At 49.1% G+C, this 21,705-nt stretch overlaps 1 protein-coding gene across 1 annotated transcript in view; it reads right to left on the minus strand.

The window, feature by feature from the left end:
* The window catches only part of LOC128684729 (uncharacterized), a 219,151-nt gene that overhangs the window by 88,350 nt on the left and 109,096 nt on the right, over nucleotides 1-21,705 (minus strand). The window contains exons 3-4 of the mRNA XM_070102776.1: nucleotides 13,432-13,561; nucleotides 12,686-12,791 (exon numbers count right to left, since the gene is read on the minus strand). Of these exons, the coding sequence (XP_069958877.1) occupies nucleotides 12,686-12,791; nucleotides 13,432-13,561 (236 nt within the window). The remainder of the gene's footprint in view (nucleotides 1-12,685; nucleotides 12,792-13,431; nucleotides 13,562-21,705) is intronic.

Consider the following 21,705-nt stretch of genomic DNA (forward strand, 5'->3'; position numbering starts at 1 on the left):
GGGTGTTACAGTGTTGTGGGTGTTACAGTGTTGTGGGTGTTACAGTGTTGTGGGTGTTACAGTGTTGTGATGCTGTGGGTGTTACAGTGTTGTGATGATGTGAGTGTTACAGTGTTGTAATGCTGTGGGTGTTACAGTGTTGTGATGCTGTGGGTGTTACAGTGTTGTGATGCTGTGGGTGTTACAGTGTTGTGATGCTGGGGGTGTTACAGTGTTGTGGGTGTTATAGTGTTGTAATGCTGTGGGTGTTAGTGTTGTGATGCTGTGGGTGTTACAGTGTTGTGATGCTGTGTGTGTTACAGTGTTGTGGTGCTGAGGGTGTTACAGTGTTGTGATGCTGTGTGTGTTACAGTGTTGCGAATCTGTGGGTGTTACAGTGTTATGATGCTGTGGATGTTACAGTGCTGTGATGCTGTGGGTGTTAAAGTGTTGTGGTGCTGAGGGTGTTACAATGTTGTGATGCTGTGGGTGTTACAGTGTTATGATGCTGTGGATGTTACAGTGTTGTGGTGCTGAGGGTGTTACAATGTTGTGATGCTGTGGGTGTTACAGTGTTGTGATGCTGTGGGTGTTACAATGTTGTGGTGCTGAGGGTGTTACAATGTTGTGATGCTGTGGGTGTTACAGTGTTGTGATGCTGAGGGTGTTACAATGTTGTGATGCTGTGGGTGTTACAGTGTTGTGATGCTGTGAGTGTTACAGTGTTGTGATGCTGTGGGTGTTACAGTGTTGTAATGCTGTGGGTGTTACAGTGTTGTAATGCTGTGGGTGTTACAATGTTGTGATGCTGAGGGTGTTACAGTGTTGTGATGCTCAGGGTGTTACAGTGTTGTGGTGCTGTGGGTGTTACAGTGTTGTGATGCTGTGGGTGTTACAGTGTTGTAATGCTGTGGGTGTTACAGTGTTGTAATGCTGTGGGTGTTACAGTGTTGTGATGCTGAGGGTGTTACAGTGTTGTAATGCTGTGGGTGTTACAGTGTTGTAATGCTGTGGGTGTTTCAGTGTTGTAATGCTGTGGGTGTTACAGTGTTGTAATGCTGTGGGTGTTACAGTGTTGTGATGCTGTGGATGTTACAGTGTTGTGATGCTGTGGATGTTACAGTGTTGTGGTGCTGAGGGTGTTACAGTGTTGTGATGCTGTGCGTGTTACAGTGTTGTGATGGTGTGGGTGTTACAGTGTTGTGATGCTGTGGGTGTTACAGTGTTGTAATGCTGTGGGTGTTACAGTGTTGTAATGCTGTGGATGTTACAGTGCTGTGATGCTGTGGGTGTTACAGTGTTGCGAAGCTGTGGGTGTTACAGTGTTGTGATATTGTGGGTGTTACAGTGTTGTGATGCTGTGGATGTTACAGTGTTGTGATGCTGTGGGTGTTACAGTGTTGCGAAGCTGTGGATGTTACAGTGTTGTGATGCTGTGGGTGTTACAGTGTTGGGATGCTGTGGATGTTAGTGTTGTGATGCTGTGGGTGTTACAGTGTTGTGATGCTGTGGGTGTTACAGTGTTGTGGTGCTGAGGGTGTTACAGTGTTGTGATGCTGTGGATGTTACAGTGTTGTGATGTTGTGGGTGTTACAGTGTTGCGAAGCTGTGGGTGTTAAAGTGTTGTGATGCTGTGGGTGTTACAGTGTTGTGGTGCTGAGGGTGTTACAGTGTTGTGGTGCTGAGGGTGTTACAGTGTTGTGATGCTGTGGGTGTTACAGTGTTGTAATGCTGTGGGTGTTACAGTGTTGCGAAGCTGTGGGTGTTACAGTGTTGTGGTGCTGTGCGTGTTACAGTGTTGTGATGCTGTGGGTGTTACAGTGTTGTGGTGCTGTGGGTGTTACAGTGTTGTGAGGCTGTGAGCTTTACAATGCTGTGGTGCTGTGGGTGTTACAGTGTTGTGTTGCTGAGGGTGTTACAGTGCTGTGTTGCTGAGGGTGTTACAGTGTTGTGGTGCTGTGGGTGTTACAGTGTTGTGTTGCTGTTGGTGTTACAGTGTTGTGTTGCTGAGGGTGTTACAGTGTTGTGTTGCTGTTGGTGTTACAGTGTTGTGTTGCTGTTGGTGTTACAGTGTTGTGTTGCTGAGGGTGTTACAGTGTTGTGTTGCTGAGGGTGTTACAGTGTTGTGTTGCTGTTGGTGTTACAGTGTTGTGTTGCTGAGGGTGTTACAGTGTTGTGTTGCTGTTGGTGTTACAGTGTTGTGTTGCTGAGGGTGTTACAGTGTTGTGTTGCTGAGGGTGTTACAGTGTTGTTGTGCTGTGGGTGTTACAGTGTTGTGTTGCTGTTGGTGTTACAGTGTTGTGTTGCTGTTGGTGTTACAGTGTTGTGTTGCTGAGGGTGGTACAGTGTTGTGTTGCTGTTGGTGTTACAGTGTTGTGTTGCTGAGGGTGTTACAGTGTTGTGTTGCTGAGGGTGTTACAGTGTTGTGTTGCTGAGGGTGTTACAGTGTTGTGTTGCTGAGGGTGTTACAGTGTTGTGTTGCTGTTGGTGTTACAGTGTTGTGTTGCTGAGGGTGTTACAGTGTTGTGTTGCTGAGGGTGTTACAGTGTTGTGTTGCTGTTGGTGTTACAGTGTTGTGTTGCTGAGGGTGTTACAGTGTTGTGTTGCTGAGGGTGTTACAGTGTTGTGGTGCTGTGGGTGTTACAGTGTTGTGTTGCTGTTGGTGTTACAGTGTTGTGGTGCTGAGGGTGTTACAGTGTTGTGTTGCTGAGGGTGTTACAGTGTTGTGTTGCTGTTGGTGTTACAGTGTTGTGTTGCTGTGGGTGTTACAGTGTTGTGTTGCTGTTGGTGTTACAGTGTTGTGATGCTGTAGGTGTTACAGTGTTGTAATGCTGTGGGTGTTACAGTGTTGTGATGCTGTGGGTGTTACAGTGTTGTGATGCTGTGGGTGTTACAGTGTTGTAATGCTGTGGGTGTTAAAGTGTTGTGATGCTGTGGGTGTTACAGTGTTGTAATGCTGTGGGTGTTTACAGTGTTGTAATGCTGTGGGTGTTACAGTGTTGTGATGCTGTGGGTGTTACAGTGTTGTGGTGCTGTGGGTGTTACAGTGTTGTGATGCTGTGGGTGTTACAGTGTTGTGATGCTGTGGGTGTTACAGTGTTGTGATGTTGTGGGTGTTACAGTGTTGTAATGCTGTGGGTGTTACAGTGTTGTGATGCTGTGGGTGTTACAGTGTTCCGATGCTGTGGGTGTTACAGTGTTGTGATGCTGTGGGTGTTACAGTGTTGTGATGCTGTGGGTGTTACAGTGTTGTGATGCTGTGGGTGTTACAGTGTTGTGGTGCTGAGGGTGTTACAATGTTGTGATGCTGTGGGTGTTACAGTGTTGTGATGCTGAGTGTGTTACAGTGTTGCGAAGCTGTGGGAGTTACAGTGTTATCATGGTGTGGGTGTTACAGTGTTGTGATGCTGTGGGTGTTACAGTGTTGTGGTGCTGAGGGTGTTACAGTGTTTCGAAGCTGTGGGAGTTACAGTGTTATCATGGTGTGGGTGTTACAGTGTTGTGATGCTGTGGGTCTTACAGTGTTGTGATGCTGTGGGTGTTACAGTGTTGTGATGCTGTGGGTGTTACAGTGTTGTGATGCTGTGGGTGTTACAGTGTTATCATGGTGTGGGTGTTACAGTGTTGTGGTGCTGTGGGTGTTACAGTGTTGTGATGCTGTGGGTGTTACAATGTTGTGATGCTGTGGGTGCTACAGTGTTGTGGTGCTGTGGGTGTTACAGTGTTGTTGTACTGAGGGTGTTATAATGTTGTGATGCTGTGGGTGTTACAGTGTTGTTCTACTGTGGGTGTTACAATGTTGTGATGCTGTGGGTGTTACAGTGTTGTTGTACTGTGGGTGTTACAGTGTTGTGATGCTGTGGGTGTTAGTGTTGTGGTGCTGAGGGTGTTACAGTGTTGTTGTACTGAGGGTGTTACAGTGTTGTGATGCTGTGGGTGTTACAGTGTTGTTGTACTGAGGGTGTTACAGTGTTGTGATGCTGTGGGTGTTACAGTGTTGTGATGCTGTGGGTGTTACAGTGTTGTTGTACTGAGGGTGTTACAGTGTTGTGATGCTGTGGGTGTTACAGTGTTGTTGTACTGAGGGTGTTACAGTGTTGTGATGCTGTGGGTGTTACAGTGTTGTGATGCTGTGGGTGTTACAGTGTTGTGGTGCTGTGGGTGTTACAGTGTTGTGGTGCTGTGGGTGTTACAGTGTTGTGGTGCTGTGTGTGTTACAGTGTTGTGGTGCTGTGGGTGTTACAGTGTTGTGATGCTGTGGGTGTTACAGTGTTGTTGTACTGTGGGTGTTACAGTGTTGTGGTGCTGAGGGTGTTACAGTGTTGTGATGCTGTGGGTGTTACAGTGTTGTGGTGCTGTGGGTGTTACAGTGTTGTGATGCTGAGGGTGTTACAGTGTTGTGATGCTGTGGGTGTTACAGTGTTGTTGTACTGTGGGTGTTACAGTGTTGTGGTGCTGAGGGTGTTACAGTGTTGTGATGCTGTGGGTGTTACAGTGTTGTGGTGCTGTGGATGTTACAGTGTTGTGGTGCTGAGGGTGTTACAGTGTTGTGATGCTGTGGGTGTTACAGTGTTGTGGTGCTGTGGGTGTTACAGTGTTGTGATGCTGAGGGTGTTACAGTGTTGTGATGCTGTGGGTGTTACAGTGTTGTGGTGCTGTGGGTGTTACAGTGTTTTAATGCTGTGTTACAGTGTTGTGGTGCTGTGGGTGTTACAGTGTTGTAATGCTGTGTGTTACAGTGTTGTGGTGCTGTGGGTGTTACAGTGTTGTGGTGCTGAGGGTGTTACAGTGTTGTGATGCTGTGGGTGTTACAGTGTTGTGGTGCTGTGGGTGTTACAGTGTTGTGGTGCTGAGGGTGTTACAGTGTTGTGAAGCTGTGAGTGTTACAGTGTTGTGATGCTGAGGGTGTTACAGTGTTGTAATGCTGTGGGTGTTAAAGTGTTGTGATGCTGTGGGTGTTACAGTGTTGTGATGCTGTGGGTGTTACAGCGTTGTGGTGCTGAGGGTGTTACAGTGTTGTGATGCTGTGGGTGTTACAGTGTTGTGATGCCGAGGGTGTTACAGTGTTGTGATGATGTGAGTGTTACAGTGTTGTAATGCTGTGGGTGTTACAGTGTTGTGATGCTGTGGGTGTTACAGTGTTGTGATGCTGTGGGTGTTACAGTGTTGTGATGCTGTGGGTGTTACAGTGTTGTGATGCTGTGGGTGTTACAGTGTTGTGATGCTGTGGGTGTTACAATGTTGTGATGCTGTGGGTGTTACAGTGTTGTGATGCTGTGGGTGTTACAGTGTTGTGATGCTGTGGGTGTTACAGTGTTGTGGTGCTGAGGGTGTTACAGTGTTGTGATGCTGTGCGTGTTACAGTGTTGTGATGCTGTGGGTGTTACAATGTTGTGGTGCTGAGGGTGTTACAGTGTTGTGATGCTGTGGGTGTTACAGTGTTGTGATGCTGTGGGTGTTACAGTGTTGTAATGCTGTGGGTGTTACAGTGTTGTGGTGCTGAGGGTGTTACAGTGTTGTGATTATGTGAGTGTTACAGTGTTGTAATGCTGTGGGTGTTACAGTGTTGTAATGCTGTTGGTGTTACAGTGTTGTGATGCTGTGGGTGTTACAGTGTTGTGATGCTGTGGGTGTTACAGTGTTGTAATGCTGTTGGTGTTACAGTGTTGTGATGCTGTGGGTGTTACAGTGTTGTGATGCTGTGAGTGTTACAGTGTTGTGATGCTGTATGTGTTACAGTGTTGTAATGCTGTTGGTGTTACAGTGTTGTGATGCTGTGGGTGTTACAGTGTTGTGATGCTGTGAGTGTTACAGTGTTGTGATGCTGTGGGTGTTACAGTGTTTTAATGCTGTGGGTGGTACAGTGTTGTGATGCTGTGGGTGTTACAGTGTTGTGATGCTGTGGGTGTTACAGTGTTGTGATGCTGTGGGTGTTACAGTGTTGTAATGCTGTGGGTGGTACAGTGTTGTGATGCTGTGGGTGTTACAGTGTTGTGATGCTGTGGGTGTTACAGTGTTGTGGTGTTGTGGGTGTTACAGTGTTGTGATGCTGTGGGTGTTACAGTGTTGTGATGCTGTGGGTGTTACAGTGTTGTGGTGTTGTGGGTGTTACAGTGTTGTGATGCTGTGGGTGTTACAGTGTTGTGGTGTTGTGGGTGTTACAGTGTTGTGGTGTTGAGGGTGTTACAGTGTTGTAATGCTGTGGGTGTTACAGTGTTGTGATGCTGTGGGTGTTACAGTGTTGTGATGCTGTGGGTGTTACAGTGTTGTGATGCTGTGGGTGTTAGTGTTGTAATGCTGTGGGTGTTACAGTGTTGTGATGCTGTGGGTGTTACAGTGTTGTGGGTGTTACAGTGTTGTGATGCTGTGGGTGTTACAGTGTTGTGATGATGTGAGTGTTACAGTGTTGTAATGCTGTGGGTGTTACAGTGTTGTGATGCTGTGGGTGTTACAGTGTTGTGATGCTGTGGGTGTTACAGTGTTGTGATGCTGGGGGTGTTACAGTGTTGTGGGTGTTATAGTGTTGTAATGCTGTGGGTGTTAGTGTTGTGATGCTGTGGGTGTTACAGTGTTGTGATGCTGTGTGTGTTACAGTGTTGTGGTGCTGAGGGTGTTACAGTGTTGTAATGCTGTGTGTGTTACAGTGTTGCGAATCTGTGGGTGTTACAGTGTTATGATGCTGTGGATGTTACAGTGCTGTGATGCTGTGGGTGTTAAAGTGTTGTGGTGCTGAGGGTGTTACAATGTTGTGATGCTGTGGGTGTTACAGTGTTATGATGCTGTGGATGTTACAGTGTTGTGGTGCTGAGGGTGTTACAATGTTGTGATGCTGTGGGTGTTACAGTGTTGTGATGCTGTGGGTGTTACAGTGTTGTGGTGCTGAGGGTGTTACAATGTTGTGATGCTGTGGGTGTTACAGTGTTGTGATGCTGAGGGTGTTACAATGTTGTGATGCTGTGGGTGTTACAGTGTTGTGATGCTGTGAGTGTCACAGTGTTGTGATGCTGTGGGTGTTACAGTGTTGTAATGCTGTGGGTGTTACAGTGTTGTAATGCTGTGGGTGTTACAATGTTGTGATGCTGAGGGTGTTACAGTGTTGTGATGCTCAGGGTGTTACAGTGTTGTGGTGCTGTGGGTGTTACAGTGTTGTGATGCTGTGGGTGTTACAGTGTTGTAATGCTGTGGGTGTTACAGTGTTGTAATGCTGTGGGTGTTACAGTGTTGTGATGCTGAGGGTGTTACAGTGTTGTAATGCTGTGGGTGTTACAGTGTTGTAATGCTGTGGGTGTTTCAGTGTTGTAATGCTGTGGGTGTTACAGTGTTGTAATGCTGTGGGTGTTACAGTGTTGTGATGCTGTGGATGTTACAGTGTTGTGATGCTGTGGATGTTACAGTGTTGTGGTGCTGAGGGTGTTACAGTGTTGTGATGCTGTACGTGTTACAGTGTTGTGATGGTGTGGGTGTTACAGTGTTGTGATGCTGTGGGTGTTACAGTGTTGTAATGCTGTGGGTGTTACAGTGTTGTAATGCTGTGGATGTTACAGTGCTGTGATGCTGTGGGTGTTACAGTGTTGCGAAGCTGTGGGTGTTACAGTGTTGTGATATTGTGGGTGTTACAGTGTTGTGATGCTGTGGATGTTACAGTGTTGTGATGCTGTGGGTGTTACAGTGTTGCGAAGCTGTGGATGTTACAGTGTTGTGATGCTGTGGGTGTTACAGTGTTGTGATGCTGTGGATGTTAGTGTTGTGATGCTGTGGGTGTTACAGTGTTGTGATGCTGTGGGTGTTACAGTGTTGTGGTGCTGAGGGTGTTACAGTGTTGTGATGCTGTGGATGTTACAGTGTTGTGATGCTGTGGGTGTTACAGTGTTGCGAAGCTGTGGGTGTTAAAGTGTTGTGATGCTGTGGGTGTTACAGTGTTGTGGTGCTGAGGGTGTTACAGTGTTGTGGTGCTGAGGGTGTTACAGTGTTGTGATGCTGTGGGTGTTACAGTGTTGTAATGCTGTGGGTGTTACAGTGTTGCGAAGCTGTGGGTGTTACAGTGTTGTGGTGCTGTGGGTGTTACAGTGTTGTGATGCTGTGGGTGTTACAGTGTTGTGGTGCTGTGGGTGTTACAGTGTTGTGAGGCTGTGAGCTTTACAATGCTGTGGTGCTGTGGGTGTTACAGTGCTGTGATGCTGTGGGTGTTACAGTGTTGTGGTGCTGTGGGTGTTACAGTGTTGTGGTGCTGTGGGTGTTACAGTGTTGTGATGCTGTGGGTGTTACAGTGTTGTGGTGCTGTGGGTGTTAAAGTGATGTGGTGCTGTGGGTGTTACAGTGTTGTGATGCTGTGGATGTTACAGTGTTGTGGGGCTGTGTGTGTTACAGTGTTGTGATGCTGTGGGTGTTACAGTGTTGTGGGGCTGTGTGTGTTACATTGTTGTGGTGCTGTGGGTGTTAAAGCGTTGTGGTGCTGTGGGTGTTACAGTGTTGTGAAGCTGTGGATGTTACAGTCTTGTGGTGCTGTGGGTGTTACAGTGTTGTGATGATGTGGATGTTACAGTGTTGTGGTGCTGTGTGTGTTACAGTGTTGTGGTGCTGTGGGTGTTAAAGCGTTGTGGTGCTGTGGGTGTTACAGTGTTGTGAAGCTGTGGATGTTACAGTGTTGTGGTGCTGTGGGTGTTACAGTGTTGTGATGCTGTGGATGTTACAGTGTTGTGATGCTGTGGGTGTTACAGTGTTGTGATGCTGTGGGTGTTACAGTGTTGTGGTGCTGTGGGTGTTAAAGTGATGTGGTGCTGTGGGTGTTACAGTGTTGTGATGCTGTGGATGTTACAGTGTTGTGGGGCTGTGTGTGTTACAGTGTTGTGATGCTGTGGGTGTTACAGTGTTGTGGTGCTGTGGGTGTTACAGTGTTGTGATGCTGTGGGTGTTACAGTGTTGTGGTGCTGTGGGTGTTAAAGTGTTGTGGTGCTGTGGGTGTTACAGTGTTGTGATGCTGTGGATGTTACAGTGTTGTGGGGCTGTGTGTGTTACAGTGTTGTGATGCTGTGGGTGTTACAGTGTTGTGGGGCTGTGTGTGTTACATTGTTGTGGTGCTGTGGGTGTTAAAGCGTTGTGGTGCTGTGGGTGTTACAGTGTTGTGAAGCTGTGGATGTTACAGTCTTGTGGTGCTGTGGGTGTTACAGTGTTGTGATGATGTGGATGTTACAGTGTTGTGGTGCTGTGTGTGTTACAGTGTTGTGGTGCTGTGGGTGTTAAAGCGTTGTGGTGCTGTGGGTGTTACAGTGTTGTGAAGCTGTGGATGTTACAGTGTTGTGGTGCTGTGGGTGTTACAGTGTTGTGATGCTGTGGATGTTACAGTGTTGTGATGCTGTGTGTGTTACAGTGTTGTGGTGCTGTGGGTGTTACAGTGTTATGATGCTGTGGGTGTTACAGTGTTGTGGTGCTGTGGATGTTACAGTGTTGTGATGCTGTGGGTGTTACAGTGTTGTGGTGCTGTGGGTGTTACAGTGTTGTGATGCTGTGGGTGTTACAGTGTTGTGGTGCTGTGGGTGTTACAGTGTTGTGATGCTGTGGGTGTTAAAGTGTTGTGGTGCTGTGGGTGTTACAGTGTTGTGATGCTGTGGGTGTTACAGTGTTGTGATGCTGTGTGTGTTACAGTGTTGTGGTGCTGAGGGTGTTACAGTGTTGTGGTGCTGTGGGTGTTACAGTGTTGTGGTGCTGAGGGTGTTACAGTGTTGTGGTGCTGTGGGTGTTACAGTGTTGTGGTGCTGAGGGTGTTACAGTGTTGTGGTGCTGTGGGTGTTACAGTGTTGTGGTGCTGAGGGTGTTACAGTGTTGTGGTGCTGTGGGTGTTACAGTGTTGTGGTGCTGAGGGTGTTACAGTGTTGTGGTGCTGTGGGTGTTACAGTGTTGTGGTGCTGAGGGTGTTACAGTGTTGTGGTGCTGTGGGTGTTACAGTGTTGTGGTGCTGTGGGTGTTACAGTGTTGTGGTGCTGAGGGTGTTACAGTGTTGTGATGCTGTGGGTGTTACAGTGTTGTGATGCTGTGGGTGTTACAGTGTTGTGGTGCTGTGGGTGTTACAGTGTTGTGGTGCTGTGGGTGTTACAGTGTTGTGATGCTGTGGGTGTTACAGTGTTGTGATGCTGTGGGTGTTACAGTGTTGTGGTGCTGAAGGTGTTACAGTATTGTGATTCTGGGGTGTATTCCTCTCAGCTTATATATATACTGTGATTTTAATCCCTATTTTTGGGATTAAAGTATTTTTCTCTGGCGCTGAGGTCACAGCGCAGTCTTTGAAGATCCTAGCTTAGTCGATAGGCTTTAAACTCACATTAACTAACCAACCTTTTCTCTCTCTGTTTAAATTATCTTCGAATGTAACTGCTAATATATTTATGGTTCACATTATATGTTAGTTTTTATCAACGTGTGTGTTTGTGTGTGTGTAGTTGCTGACGTCTCTCTCTTTCTCTTTCTTTCTTTCTTTACACAGGGCTTTACAAGGTTAGGCTCTCTCTCTCTCTCTCTCTCTCTCTCTCTCTCTCTCTCTCTCTCTCTCTCTCTCTCTCTCTCTCTCTCTCTCTCTCTCTCTCTCTGACATTAAATTTGTCAGATCTAATGTATATTAAGGTAGGTTTGTTTAATGTAGATTACAATAGGCCTAATGTAAATTTAACTAGATTTATTGTAGTTTATGCAAGACAGAATGTAGGTTCAGGAAGACTCATCGTACCGGCAAACAACTGTCATAATAATATTTTATTATCTCTAGCGATTATAGTTTTAGCTGTGTACTAAAACCGTGAAACCTTTATCGCGACGTTTCTTCCAGAACTGGAGGAAACAAGGTGTTCTTGGCCCCTACATCTCTGCCTAACCCATCGTTGTGTTGCACTTGGTGATTCCTTGTTGCCTGAAGCTTCCGTTTTCTTGCCTGAAGCTTCCGTTTTCTTCCCTGAACCTTCCGTTTTCTTCCCTGAACCTTCCATTTTCTTCCCTGAAGATTCCGTTTTCTTCCCTGAAGATTCCGTTTTCTTCCCTGAAGATTCCGTTTTCTTCCCTGAAGATTCCGTTTTTCAAAAGGTGTGTTTCTTGTCCTTGATTTTCCATTGTGATCTTTATTTTTGGGGGGGAAGATGACGTGTTTCACTTTACTCCCTGAATTAAGGTATTAAATCAAACTCTCAATGGTAATCAGGAGTATCTCTTCACATATTCCTAAAATATTGTCTACCAGTCTTCTCAGTATAGATTAATATCCCTTATTTGAGTATCTTCTATACATTTCCGATAATATTTCTATAATCCAAATATTCTCCTTGGATATTATTTAACCCCCACTATCTACGCTACCACCTAATCTTGTGTACCTGTCCACTTATGGTACAACAACAGGTTATATTGTATGCCGTCATTCCCGACACACGGAGCGTGAGTTTGGTGCGTAGACACTAGTGCTACTCATGCTACGTGTGTCGGGAATGACGGCATATAATATAACCTATTTACCTGTTGTTGTACCATAAGTGGACAGGTACACAAGATTAGGTGGTAGCGTAGATAGTGGGGGTTAAAGAATATCCGAGGAGAACATTTGAATCATAGAAATATTATCGGAAATGCATAGAAGATACTCAAATAAGGGATATTAATCTACACTGAGAAGACTGGTAGACAATATTTTAGGAATATGTGAAGAGATACTCCTGATTACCACTGAAAACATTTTAGAACCCCGGACTCTGGTATTTAAAAGAACAAGAGTACATTAATTTCTTTTATCAATTAAGGGGTTACACAGAATAATAGGAATCCATATGTATATTATCCACTGTGAAACCTATTTTCTCAAGTCGCATGACCTGTTCTAGGCAACTAGAAGAAGCTTGGGGCTGGCTATTGTATTTTCTAATTTCCTATTTCTTGACTGCTGTAAACCTAGAGGCCGTCTCCTGCCCCAAGTGGGGCGGGGGATGAAAAGGGGTAGTAAGGGGAGGGGTGGCACACAGGCAGTTGCCTCACATTCAGAGAGACTGTGGCTGGTGACAACCCGTGCTGCGCTACTCGGAGAAAAAACTTCCCCTCAATCCTTCAGTTGTTGCCTTGCAACACTGCATAGCTCCTGATGACGCACTGAGAAGTGTGAAAGTACTTGAGCTAAAGATTTAAACCCCCCGTGGCTTGTCTTGCATATATACATATACATATATATATATATATATATATATATATATATATATATATATATATATATATATATATATATATATATATATATATGTCGTGCCGAATATGTAAAACTGGTAAATTAGCCAAAACTCATTTAAAATTAAATCCTTTCTGAAATTTTCTCTTATACGTTTAAAGATATATATTTTTTTCATTAATGTTAATGTAAAAATTTTTAATTTTGCTCCAAAAGAATCTTAGAAAACTTACCTAACGTTATTATAACAACAGCAATTTATTTTAGCGTAACCCAACTAAATATATTTTAAATACGTTTACAATAATTTAGTACTAAACAAGCACAATCAAATATATTTTTTTCGTTAGGTTCAGAATGATTTTGGCGAAATTATTGCATACATAAATTTTTGCTTGTCCTATATGGCAAGATGAGCGTTGCTATTTAAGCCAAGATGGCAAGTTCTGCCTATTCGGCACGACATATATATATATATATATATATTGCTTGCCTCTTGAATCTGTGTATACTCACCTTGAAGGCATAAGGGAAGGTTTGTGGTCTGAAACGTGACCTCTTGCCCAGTTGCGAGTCTTCGTGCACCTTGTGGTGACCCGTGGCTGTCTCCCGGGCGTCGAAACTGGAACCAGAAGACCCTTAAATAAGACCTTTAATAAGACCATTAAATAAGGCCTTTAAATAAGACCTTTAAATAAAGTCTTTAAGTAAGACCTTTACATAAGACCTTTAATAAGACCATTAAATAAGGCCTTTAAATAATACTTTTTACATAAGACCTTTAAATAAAGCCTTTACATACCTATTAACCTAGGTGGTGCTTAGGTAAACTAGTTCACCTTAAGTTAATTTGGTGATGTTAGAAACTTTAACTAGGAGGCTTCAGATAAATTAGATGACCCTGATAATCCAAGTGAATTCTAATTGATCCGATGATGATCAGTATACCAGGTGACCTTCAATAAACCAGATGCTGGTGAACGGCTTTTGAACCAAGGGATTGGAGCTACCTCCCCTTCCTAGCTTAAAACTAGATTTTCTAACAACTCCAAGAATAATAATAATTCACACACACGCACACAGGAGACAGGAGACATACATAGCTTTAAGAAGAGGTATGATAAAGCTCATGGAGCAGGAAGAGTGACCTGGTAGCGGCCAGTGAAAAGACAGGGCCAGGAGCTGTGACTCGACCCCTGCAGCCACAACTAGGTGACTATACACACACACACACACACACACACACTAACAAGCCAACCCACCTGTAGAACGGCTTAGTGGCTTGATCCTTGTACCAGAGGATGAGTGTTGGTCGGTCAGGTGGCAGTGGAAGCTCACAGGGCAACTTAGCTGTTCGTCCAGCTAACACAACGCTGGACACTGTAGTGGTAGCTGTCCAGGGAAGAGAGCAAAAAACACAAGGTCATGTCTCTTGGTCAATTAAGGTCAGTCCGACACACGGAAGTGGAGGAATGCAAAGGCACCTGTTCCAGAGTTACTCCCGACACGAGAGAGAGAGAGACAGACACACAGACAGTGAGACAGACAGTGAGTGAGAGAGACAGACAGACAGTGAGACAGACAGTGAGTGAGAGAGACAGACAGACAGTGAGTGAGTGAGAGAGTAAACACTTTGGGTGTTTTGTATAAGTAAACATTTGGTAAATGGACATAGAGGCAACTAATGTGACATTTTGTCGTGGCAACGTTTCGCTCTCCAGGAGCTTTATCAAGCTTGATAAAGCTCCTATAGAGCGTAACGTTGCCACAATAAAATGTCACATTAGTTGCCTCTCCGTACAAATACGGTTGTTAGTTTAGCTTCGAACTGGCATTAAGACAGTGGTGAATTTAGCTGGTTAATTGGGCTTAGGTCCTGTCGACTACACGAGGGTCATTAAGGCTGCTTGTCACAGGTTCACCACCAGTCAAGAATATGTTAACTCCTGAAATGGGTATTAAACTCTGAGCGTATATGCACAGAGACAAATACGTCACGGTGTGTAGATCCTGCCGGGGTGAAATGGTTGAGGGTATTAATATTGAAAAAAAATTTAAGACGATCTCAAGATGTGAGGTTAGGTTAGGCAAGAATCGTCAGGAAAGAGGACAGGTGTTTCCTGACGCTGTTCGTAGTCATACGATGACCCACCACTGCATGGAGCTTATGGAGAATAACATAAGTGATGAATGTGGCCGAGAAAAATGCTTAGTAATTATTTTTTTTCCTGATAGAATCATTAAAATAAACTATTACATAATACCCCAAAATATATATGCAACGTTATCATCAGAAATTGCAGCTCAGTGAGTGGAAAACATGAGAACATAAATACCAGCCCTGACACCTTCACTCAGACCAGAGCATAAACATGAAGTATAAGCATAAATCTTATAATATACAGGATCTAGTGTTAAACATATGAGCATTAAATAGTACCTACAAATTTTAGTATTAGTGACTAAGAAACGACGCGCACAAAAATATAATAGATTCGTCAGAGCAGTGTCCTGACATGGGATTGAATCATGCAACGACCCGTTAATGCAACACCTTAAAATCGCCGTTAAAAAAAATGATAAAATATTATTTTTGCTGAAATTAATACCGAATAAAACATTATTGTTAATCTTTTTAGAGCATTAGGCTGTTTCCGGTTATTCTTGTATTTTTTTTTTTGGGTGACATATTTTAGAACGTCACGTAAAATATAAAATTGTCTACGTTCATAGGAAATTTTTATAGATCCGGCTCTTGTGTTTGTAATATTTACGACCTGAATTTCAGAAGCTCATTCTAATTCTCGGCGAGACCCATTGTAAAGCAGTAATTACCTGAAGATCATCCCGCTTCATTCTATATAGTATTAAACACCGAGAATTTAATTCTCATTTTAGGGATTCGTGGGCCGGTAAGGCCTCGGTCAGATGACCAAAAGCTCCAGCTGTGAGTTATCATCATACGAATAACACCAGCGTTTTCTGTCCTGTTTGCCACCAGTCGAGAAAACTTCATTCCCAAATATGAGACAATTAAGATTAATCTCTAAGTTTTTAAAATCCCTCACTGATATACTTATCAGGGCTCAGTTTTTAGTTTCACAACTTTATTACGCCAGCCACACCCATCCTATGGGTAGTATAACTGCATTATACCAGGAGGGGGCCAGCGCGGTCCGCTCCGTGATAAAGCCTACCACCTGTAGATGGTAGTCGCTGTGTACCCCTTGTGGTTTAGCGCTTCTTTTTTATTATAATAATAATATGGATGGTAGTTACGTCCTCGGAATATATACAGATTACTGCACGAGTGCCATTAAGGACGTACGATAATCTTTTCACCAACCCAAAATATTTTCACAGGAATAAATGTGAACTCTCAGCATACGAGCGCTTAGAGAAATTCATTTCTAATGGCATATATTCAGCGTGTCAACTGGCTTTCTTGTTTTATTCACCACTAAACAAGACAAGTGCTTCCTGACACGGATTTTAATAATTTAGATGATCCATCTGTTACCATAACAACGTCTGTAGTTGTTGTATTGTCAGGAGACAAAGCAAGTATCTCCTGTCATATACATGTATATTGTTCGTTAGTTAGTTAGTTAAAGATTAGCCGGTATTCTCCCGGCCCGGGCCTTGTCCAAGTGGTGGCCCGGCCTTGGCTCCCTCTTTAGGGAGTGTCTGAGACCTAAGTCTCCCATGGGAGGAGGTACAAGCACCTCCTCATCTTTGGGACCAACTGTCCCCAGGCCTAGCCACAAGCTAGGCCTCTCTGGTCTGCCATCCCCGCCCCAAAGGGGCAAATGGGAATGACAGTCTTATGAGCTAAAGGCTCGGGCTCAGGCACCTACCCTACCCTAGAAGGGTTAGGCATGGTGTCGATCTGTATATTGTTCCTCTGCTCATTCCAGTTAAAAATTAAATAATGCTGCAATTCTCCGATTTCCGTAACTTTATGTAATTATTTACCTATCGTTAAAGATCAGATTTCCAGACTTTACTCGCGGGAGTGAGCTTTATAATTTATGTCGAGTGACACTGAAATATAACGATCCTTAACCTGCCTCAGGTGAGCACGAGTCATTAAGGTTAATTAATTCCCTGACGTACGACAAGCACTGCGACAAGGGGTATTAATAGAAACATGGCGTCAGCTCATGGCTTTGGACAATTTACCTGGAGTATACCTGGAGAGGGTTTCGGGGGTCAACGCCCCCGCGGCCCGGTCTGAGACCAGGCGTCGTGTTGGATCAGGATCTGATCAACCAGGGTTTTACTGTTGGGCGCACGTAAACCGATGGACGAACCACAGCCCGGCTGGTCCGGTACTGACTTTAGGTGCCTGTCCAGTTCCTTCTTGAAGACAGCCAGCGGTCTATTGGTAATCTCCCTTATGTATGCTGGGAGGCAGTTGAACAGTCTTGGGCCCCTGATACTAACTGTGGTGTGTCTCAGTGTACTCGTGGCGCCCCTGTTTTTCATTGGGGAAATGTTGCATCTCCTGCAGAGTCTTTTGCTTTCATAGGGAATGATTTTCGTGTGTAGAGTTGGTACTAATCCCTCTAGGATTTTCGAAGTGTATATTTTCATGTATCTTTCTCTCCTGTGTTTCAGGGAATACAAATCAGGGGACTTAACCGTTCCCAGTAATTTAGGTGCTTTATCGTAATTATGTGTACCGTGAAAGTTCTTTGTACACTCACCAGGTCAGCAATTTCGCCAGCCTTGAAGGGGGCAGTTAGTGTACAACAGTACTCCAGCCTAGAGAGAACAAGCGATTTGAAGAGAATCATCATGAGCTTGGCGTAAGGGTTTTGAAGGTTCTCATTATCCATCCTGTCATTTTTCTAGCAGATGAGGTACATACATTGTTGTGGTCTTTGAAGGTGAGATCCTCTGACATTATCACTCCCAGGTCCTTCACAAACTTCAACAAGGAAATGTTAAGACGTGTCCTGACTCGGATCTTTAAATACATATATATATATATATATATATATATATATATATATATATATATATATATATATATATATATATATATATATATATATATATATATATATATATATATATATATATATATATATATATATATATATATATATATATATATATATATATATATATATATATATATATATATATATATATATATATATATATATATATATATATATATATATATATATATATATATATACAGAGAGAGAGAGAGAGAGAGATAGATAGATAGATATAGATAGTTGCGCTGGAGGCTCGATCCTCCGTCCGCTAATTATAAACTATTTAGCAGACGCTTATCTTCACACAGTTCAAGATTAAAATAAAAAAAACTGTTGCTAATGTATTAAAACTAAAACAAATATTGATAATCTGCCCAAAATACATTTCCAGCAAATTTATTAAAAAATCAACAATTTGAAGCTATTTTTTTATTAAAAATACAAGGAACGCCACTACATTATGACAATGTTACGAGGACTGGACATTGTTCACTGAACACTCTTATTGCCAGTGTCAGTCCTTTTGTTTGCCATCGTCTACATAAAAACCATAAATCTATTAGTGAGACTGAAAAGTGGATTACCAGAGGAAAATGTTGGCAGCAGCAGCCAGCGGCACCGGTGGCAGCAGGCCGCGCCGTGGCAGCGGCCACCGGTGGCGGCAGCGGCACCGGTGCAGCGGCACCCGGTGGCAGCAGCGGCACGGCAGCAGCGGCGCAGTGGCAACGGCGCAGGTGGCAGCGGCAGCGCCGTCGGCAGCGCCAGGTGGCAGCAGGCGCCGGTGGCGGCGGCGCAGGTGGCAGCAGCGGCGCCAGTGGCAGCGGCACCAGGTGGCGGCAGCGGCACCGGCCTGATGGCAGGCAGGCGGCCGCCGGTGGCGGCGGCACCGGTGGCAGCGGCGGCGCCGGTGGCAGCACGGCACCGGTGGCAGCAGGCGGCACCGGTGGCAGGCGCGGCACCGGTGGCAGCAGGCGCCAGGTGGCAGCAGGCGCCGGTGGCAAGGCGGCGGCACCGGTGGCGGCAGCGGCACCGGTGGCAGCAGCGGCGGTGGCAGGCGGCACCGGTGCGCGGCGCCGGTGGCAGCAGGCGGCCCGGTGGCAGCGGCGGCGCCAGTGGCAGCAGCGGCACCGGTGGCAGCGGCAGCAGGTGGCAGCGGCACCGGTGGCAGCAGCAGCACCGGTAGGCACGGCACCAGGTGGCGGCAGCAGGCGCAGGTAGCAGCGGCGCCGGTGGCGGCGGCGCAGGTGGCAGCGGCGGCACCGGTGGCGGCAGCGGCACCGGTGGCAGCGGCACCGGTGGCAGCAGCGGCCGGTGGCAGTGGCAGCGGCGCCGGTGGCAGCAGGCACCGGTGGCAGCGGCGCCGGTGGCAGCAGCAGGCGCCGGTGGCAGCGGCACCGGTGGCAGCGGCACCGGTGGCGGCAGCGGCGCCAGGTGCGGCAGCGCCGGTGGCAGCGGCGCCGGTAGGCGGCAGGCGCAGGTGCGGCGGCGCCTGGCAGGCAGCAGCGCCAGGTGGCAGCAGCCGCCAGTGGCAGGCAGCACCGGTGGCAGCGGCACCAGGTGGCGCGGCGGCGAGCAGCGGCGGCCGTAGCGGCAGCGGCGGCAGTGGCAGCGGCGCCAGGTGGCGGCAGCGGCACCGGTGGCAGCAGCGCGCGCGGTGGCAGCAGGCGCCGGTGGCAGCGGCGCCGGTAGGCGGCAGCGGCGCCGGTGGCAGCGGCGCCGGTGGCAGCGCGGCACCGGTGGCAGCAGCGGCGCCGGTGGCAGCGGCACCAGGTGGCAGCGGCGCCGGTGGCAGCGGCCATGGCGGTGGCAGGCGGCGAGGTGGCGGCAGCGGCACCGGTGGCACGGCACCGGTGGCAGCAGCGGCACCGGTGGCAGAGCGGCGCCGGTGGCAGCAGGCGGCGCCAGTGGCAGCAGCGGCAGGCACCGGTGGCAAGGCAGCGGCTGGCAGGTGGCAGCAGCGGCACGGTGGCAGCGGCGCCGGTGGCAGGCAGCGGCACCGGTGGCAGGCATCAGCGGCGGCGGTGGCGCCGGTAGCGGCGGCCGGTGGCGGTGGCACCGGTGGCAGGCGGCGCCGGTGGCGGCAGCGGCACCGGTGGCAGCAGCGGCGCGGTGGCAGCAGCGCCGGTGGCAGCAGGCGGCGCCAGGTGGCAGGCAGCGGCGCCGGTGGCAGCAGGCGCCGGTGGCGGCGCCAGTGGCGGCGCAGGCAGGCGGCACCGGTGGCAGCAGCAGCCGGTGGCCAGCAGCGGCGCCGGTGGCAGCGGCGCCGGTGGCAGGCAGCGGCGCCAGGTGGCGGCATCAGGCGGCGGCAGTGGCACCGGTAGCAGGCGCCACCGGTGGCGGTGGCAGGCGGCGCCGGTAGCGGCGGCGCCAGTGCCAGCAGCGGCGCAGTGGCAGCAGCGGCCGGCTGCCAGCAGCGGCGGCGCGGTGGCAGCGGCACCGTGGCAGCGGCGCCAGTGGCGGCAGCGGCGCCAGGTGGCGGCATCAGCGGCGGCAGGCACCGGTAGGCAGCGGCGCCGGTGGCAGCGGCACCGGTGGCAGGCAGCGGCACCGGTGGCAGCAGCGGCGCCGGTGGCTGGCAGGCACCGGTGGCGGCAGCGGCGCCGGTGGCAGCAGCCCAGGTGGGACGGCGGCACCGGTGGCAGCAGCGGCGCCGGTGGCAGCGGCCGCGGTGGCAGCGCACCGGTGGCAGGTGGCATCAATGGCAGCAGGCACCGTGGCAGCGCACCGGTGGCGAAGCAAGGCACCGGTGGCCAGCGGCGCCGGTGGCAGCAGCGGCACCGGTGGCAGGCGCCGGTGGCAGGCAGGCACCGGTGGCGGAACACGCCGGTGGCGGTGGCGCCGGTGGCAGCACGCACCGGTGGCAGCGGCGCCGGTGGCAGGCAGCGGCACTGGTAGCGCGGCAGCACCGTGGTAGCGGCGGCGCCGGTGGCAGCAGCAACACCGGTGGCAGCAGCGCCAGGTGGCAGCGGCACCGGTGGCGAACAAGGCACCGCCGGTGGCAGGCAGGCGCCGGTGGCAGCAGGCAAGCACCGGTGGCAGCAGGCGCCGGTAGGCAGGCGGCGCCGGTGGCAGAAGCAGCACCGGTAGGCAGTGGCGCCAGTGGCAGCAGCAGCACCGGTGGCAGCGGCACCGGTGGCAGCAGCGCACTGGTGGCAGCAACAAGCACCGGTGGCAGCGGCACCGGTGGCGGCAGCAACGCCAGGTGGCAGCAGCACGGCAGGTGGCAGCGGCGCCAGCAGCAACAGCAGCAAGCACCAGCAGCAGACGCCGGCAGCGGGAACACCACACCAGCAAGCACCAGCGCCAGCAACAAGCGAAGCAACGCCAGCACGGCAACCGCAGCACAGCACCAGCGGCAGCCCAGCAGCAAGCAGGCAGGCGGACGCAACACCAGCACGGCACCAGGCAGCACAAGGCAGCAGCAACACCAAGCACCAGCAGCAACCGGCAGCAGCACAACACCAGCAGCAACAGGCGGCAGCGGCACCGCAGCAGGCAACAACAACACCAGCAGGCACCAGCAGCAGCACAAGGCAGCACCAGCAGCGGCCAGCAAGGCAACCACGCGAGCAGCGGCAGCAGCAACAACACGCCAGCAGCACCAGCAGCAAGCAAGCAACAGCAACCAGCAGCACCAGCACCAGCAGCAAGCAACGCCATTAGCACCAACAGCAACCAACACAGCACCAGCAGGCAACAACAGCCAGCAACAACAGCACCAGCGGCACCAACAGCGGCCAACAACAACACCAGCAGCAACCAACGGCAGCGGCAACAACGCACAACAGCAACGGCAGCAAGCAACCAGCACCAGGCAACACAACAAGGCAACACGCACAGCAACAACCAGCACCAGCAACAACAACGCAGCAACAGCAGCAGCACCACAGCACCAGCAAGCAACCAGCCAGCAAGCACCAGCGCACGCAACCAGCACCAGCAGCGGCAAGCAACCAGCAACAGCCAACGGCAGCAGCAACACCAGCACAGCACCAGCACCCGCAACACAACCTGCAGCACCAACGCAGCAACAGCAGCAGCAACGCAACAACAACAGCAGCAACAACACAACAGCAGCAGCAACGCAGCAGCAAGCAGCACCAGCAAGCACAAGCAGCAGGCAACAGCAGCAACCGCAACAGCAGCAATATAGCACCAGCAGCAGGCAGCAACAGCACCGCAAGCAAACACCAGCAGCGGCAACAACCAACAACCAGCAACAGCAAGCGGCACCGCCAGCACCAGCAGCAGGCAGCAAGCCAGCGGCACCAGCAGCGGCAAGCACGCACCAGCAGCACCAGCAGCGGCAGCAAGCAAGCACCAGCAGCACCAGCAGCGCAACACAAACACCAACCACAACCAGCAGCACCAAGCACAACAGCAGCAACCAACACCGGCAGCAACAGCAGCAGCAACAACAGCACCAGCAACAGCAGCAACAACGCACCAGCAAGGCACAACAGCACCAGCAGCACCAGCACCAAGCACAACAAGCAATAGCACCACCAGCGGCAGCAACAGCAC

The sequence above is a fragment of the Cherax quadricarinatus genome, chromosome 5, assembly GCF_038502225.1.
Source record: "Cherax quadricarinatus isolate ZL_2023a chromosome 5, ASM3850222v1, whole genome shotgun sequence".
NCBI lineage: Eukaryota > Metazoa > Arthropoda > Malacostraca > Decapoda > Parastacidae > Cherax > Cherax quadricarinatus.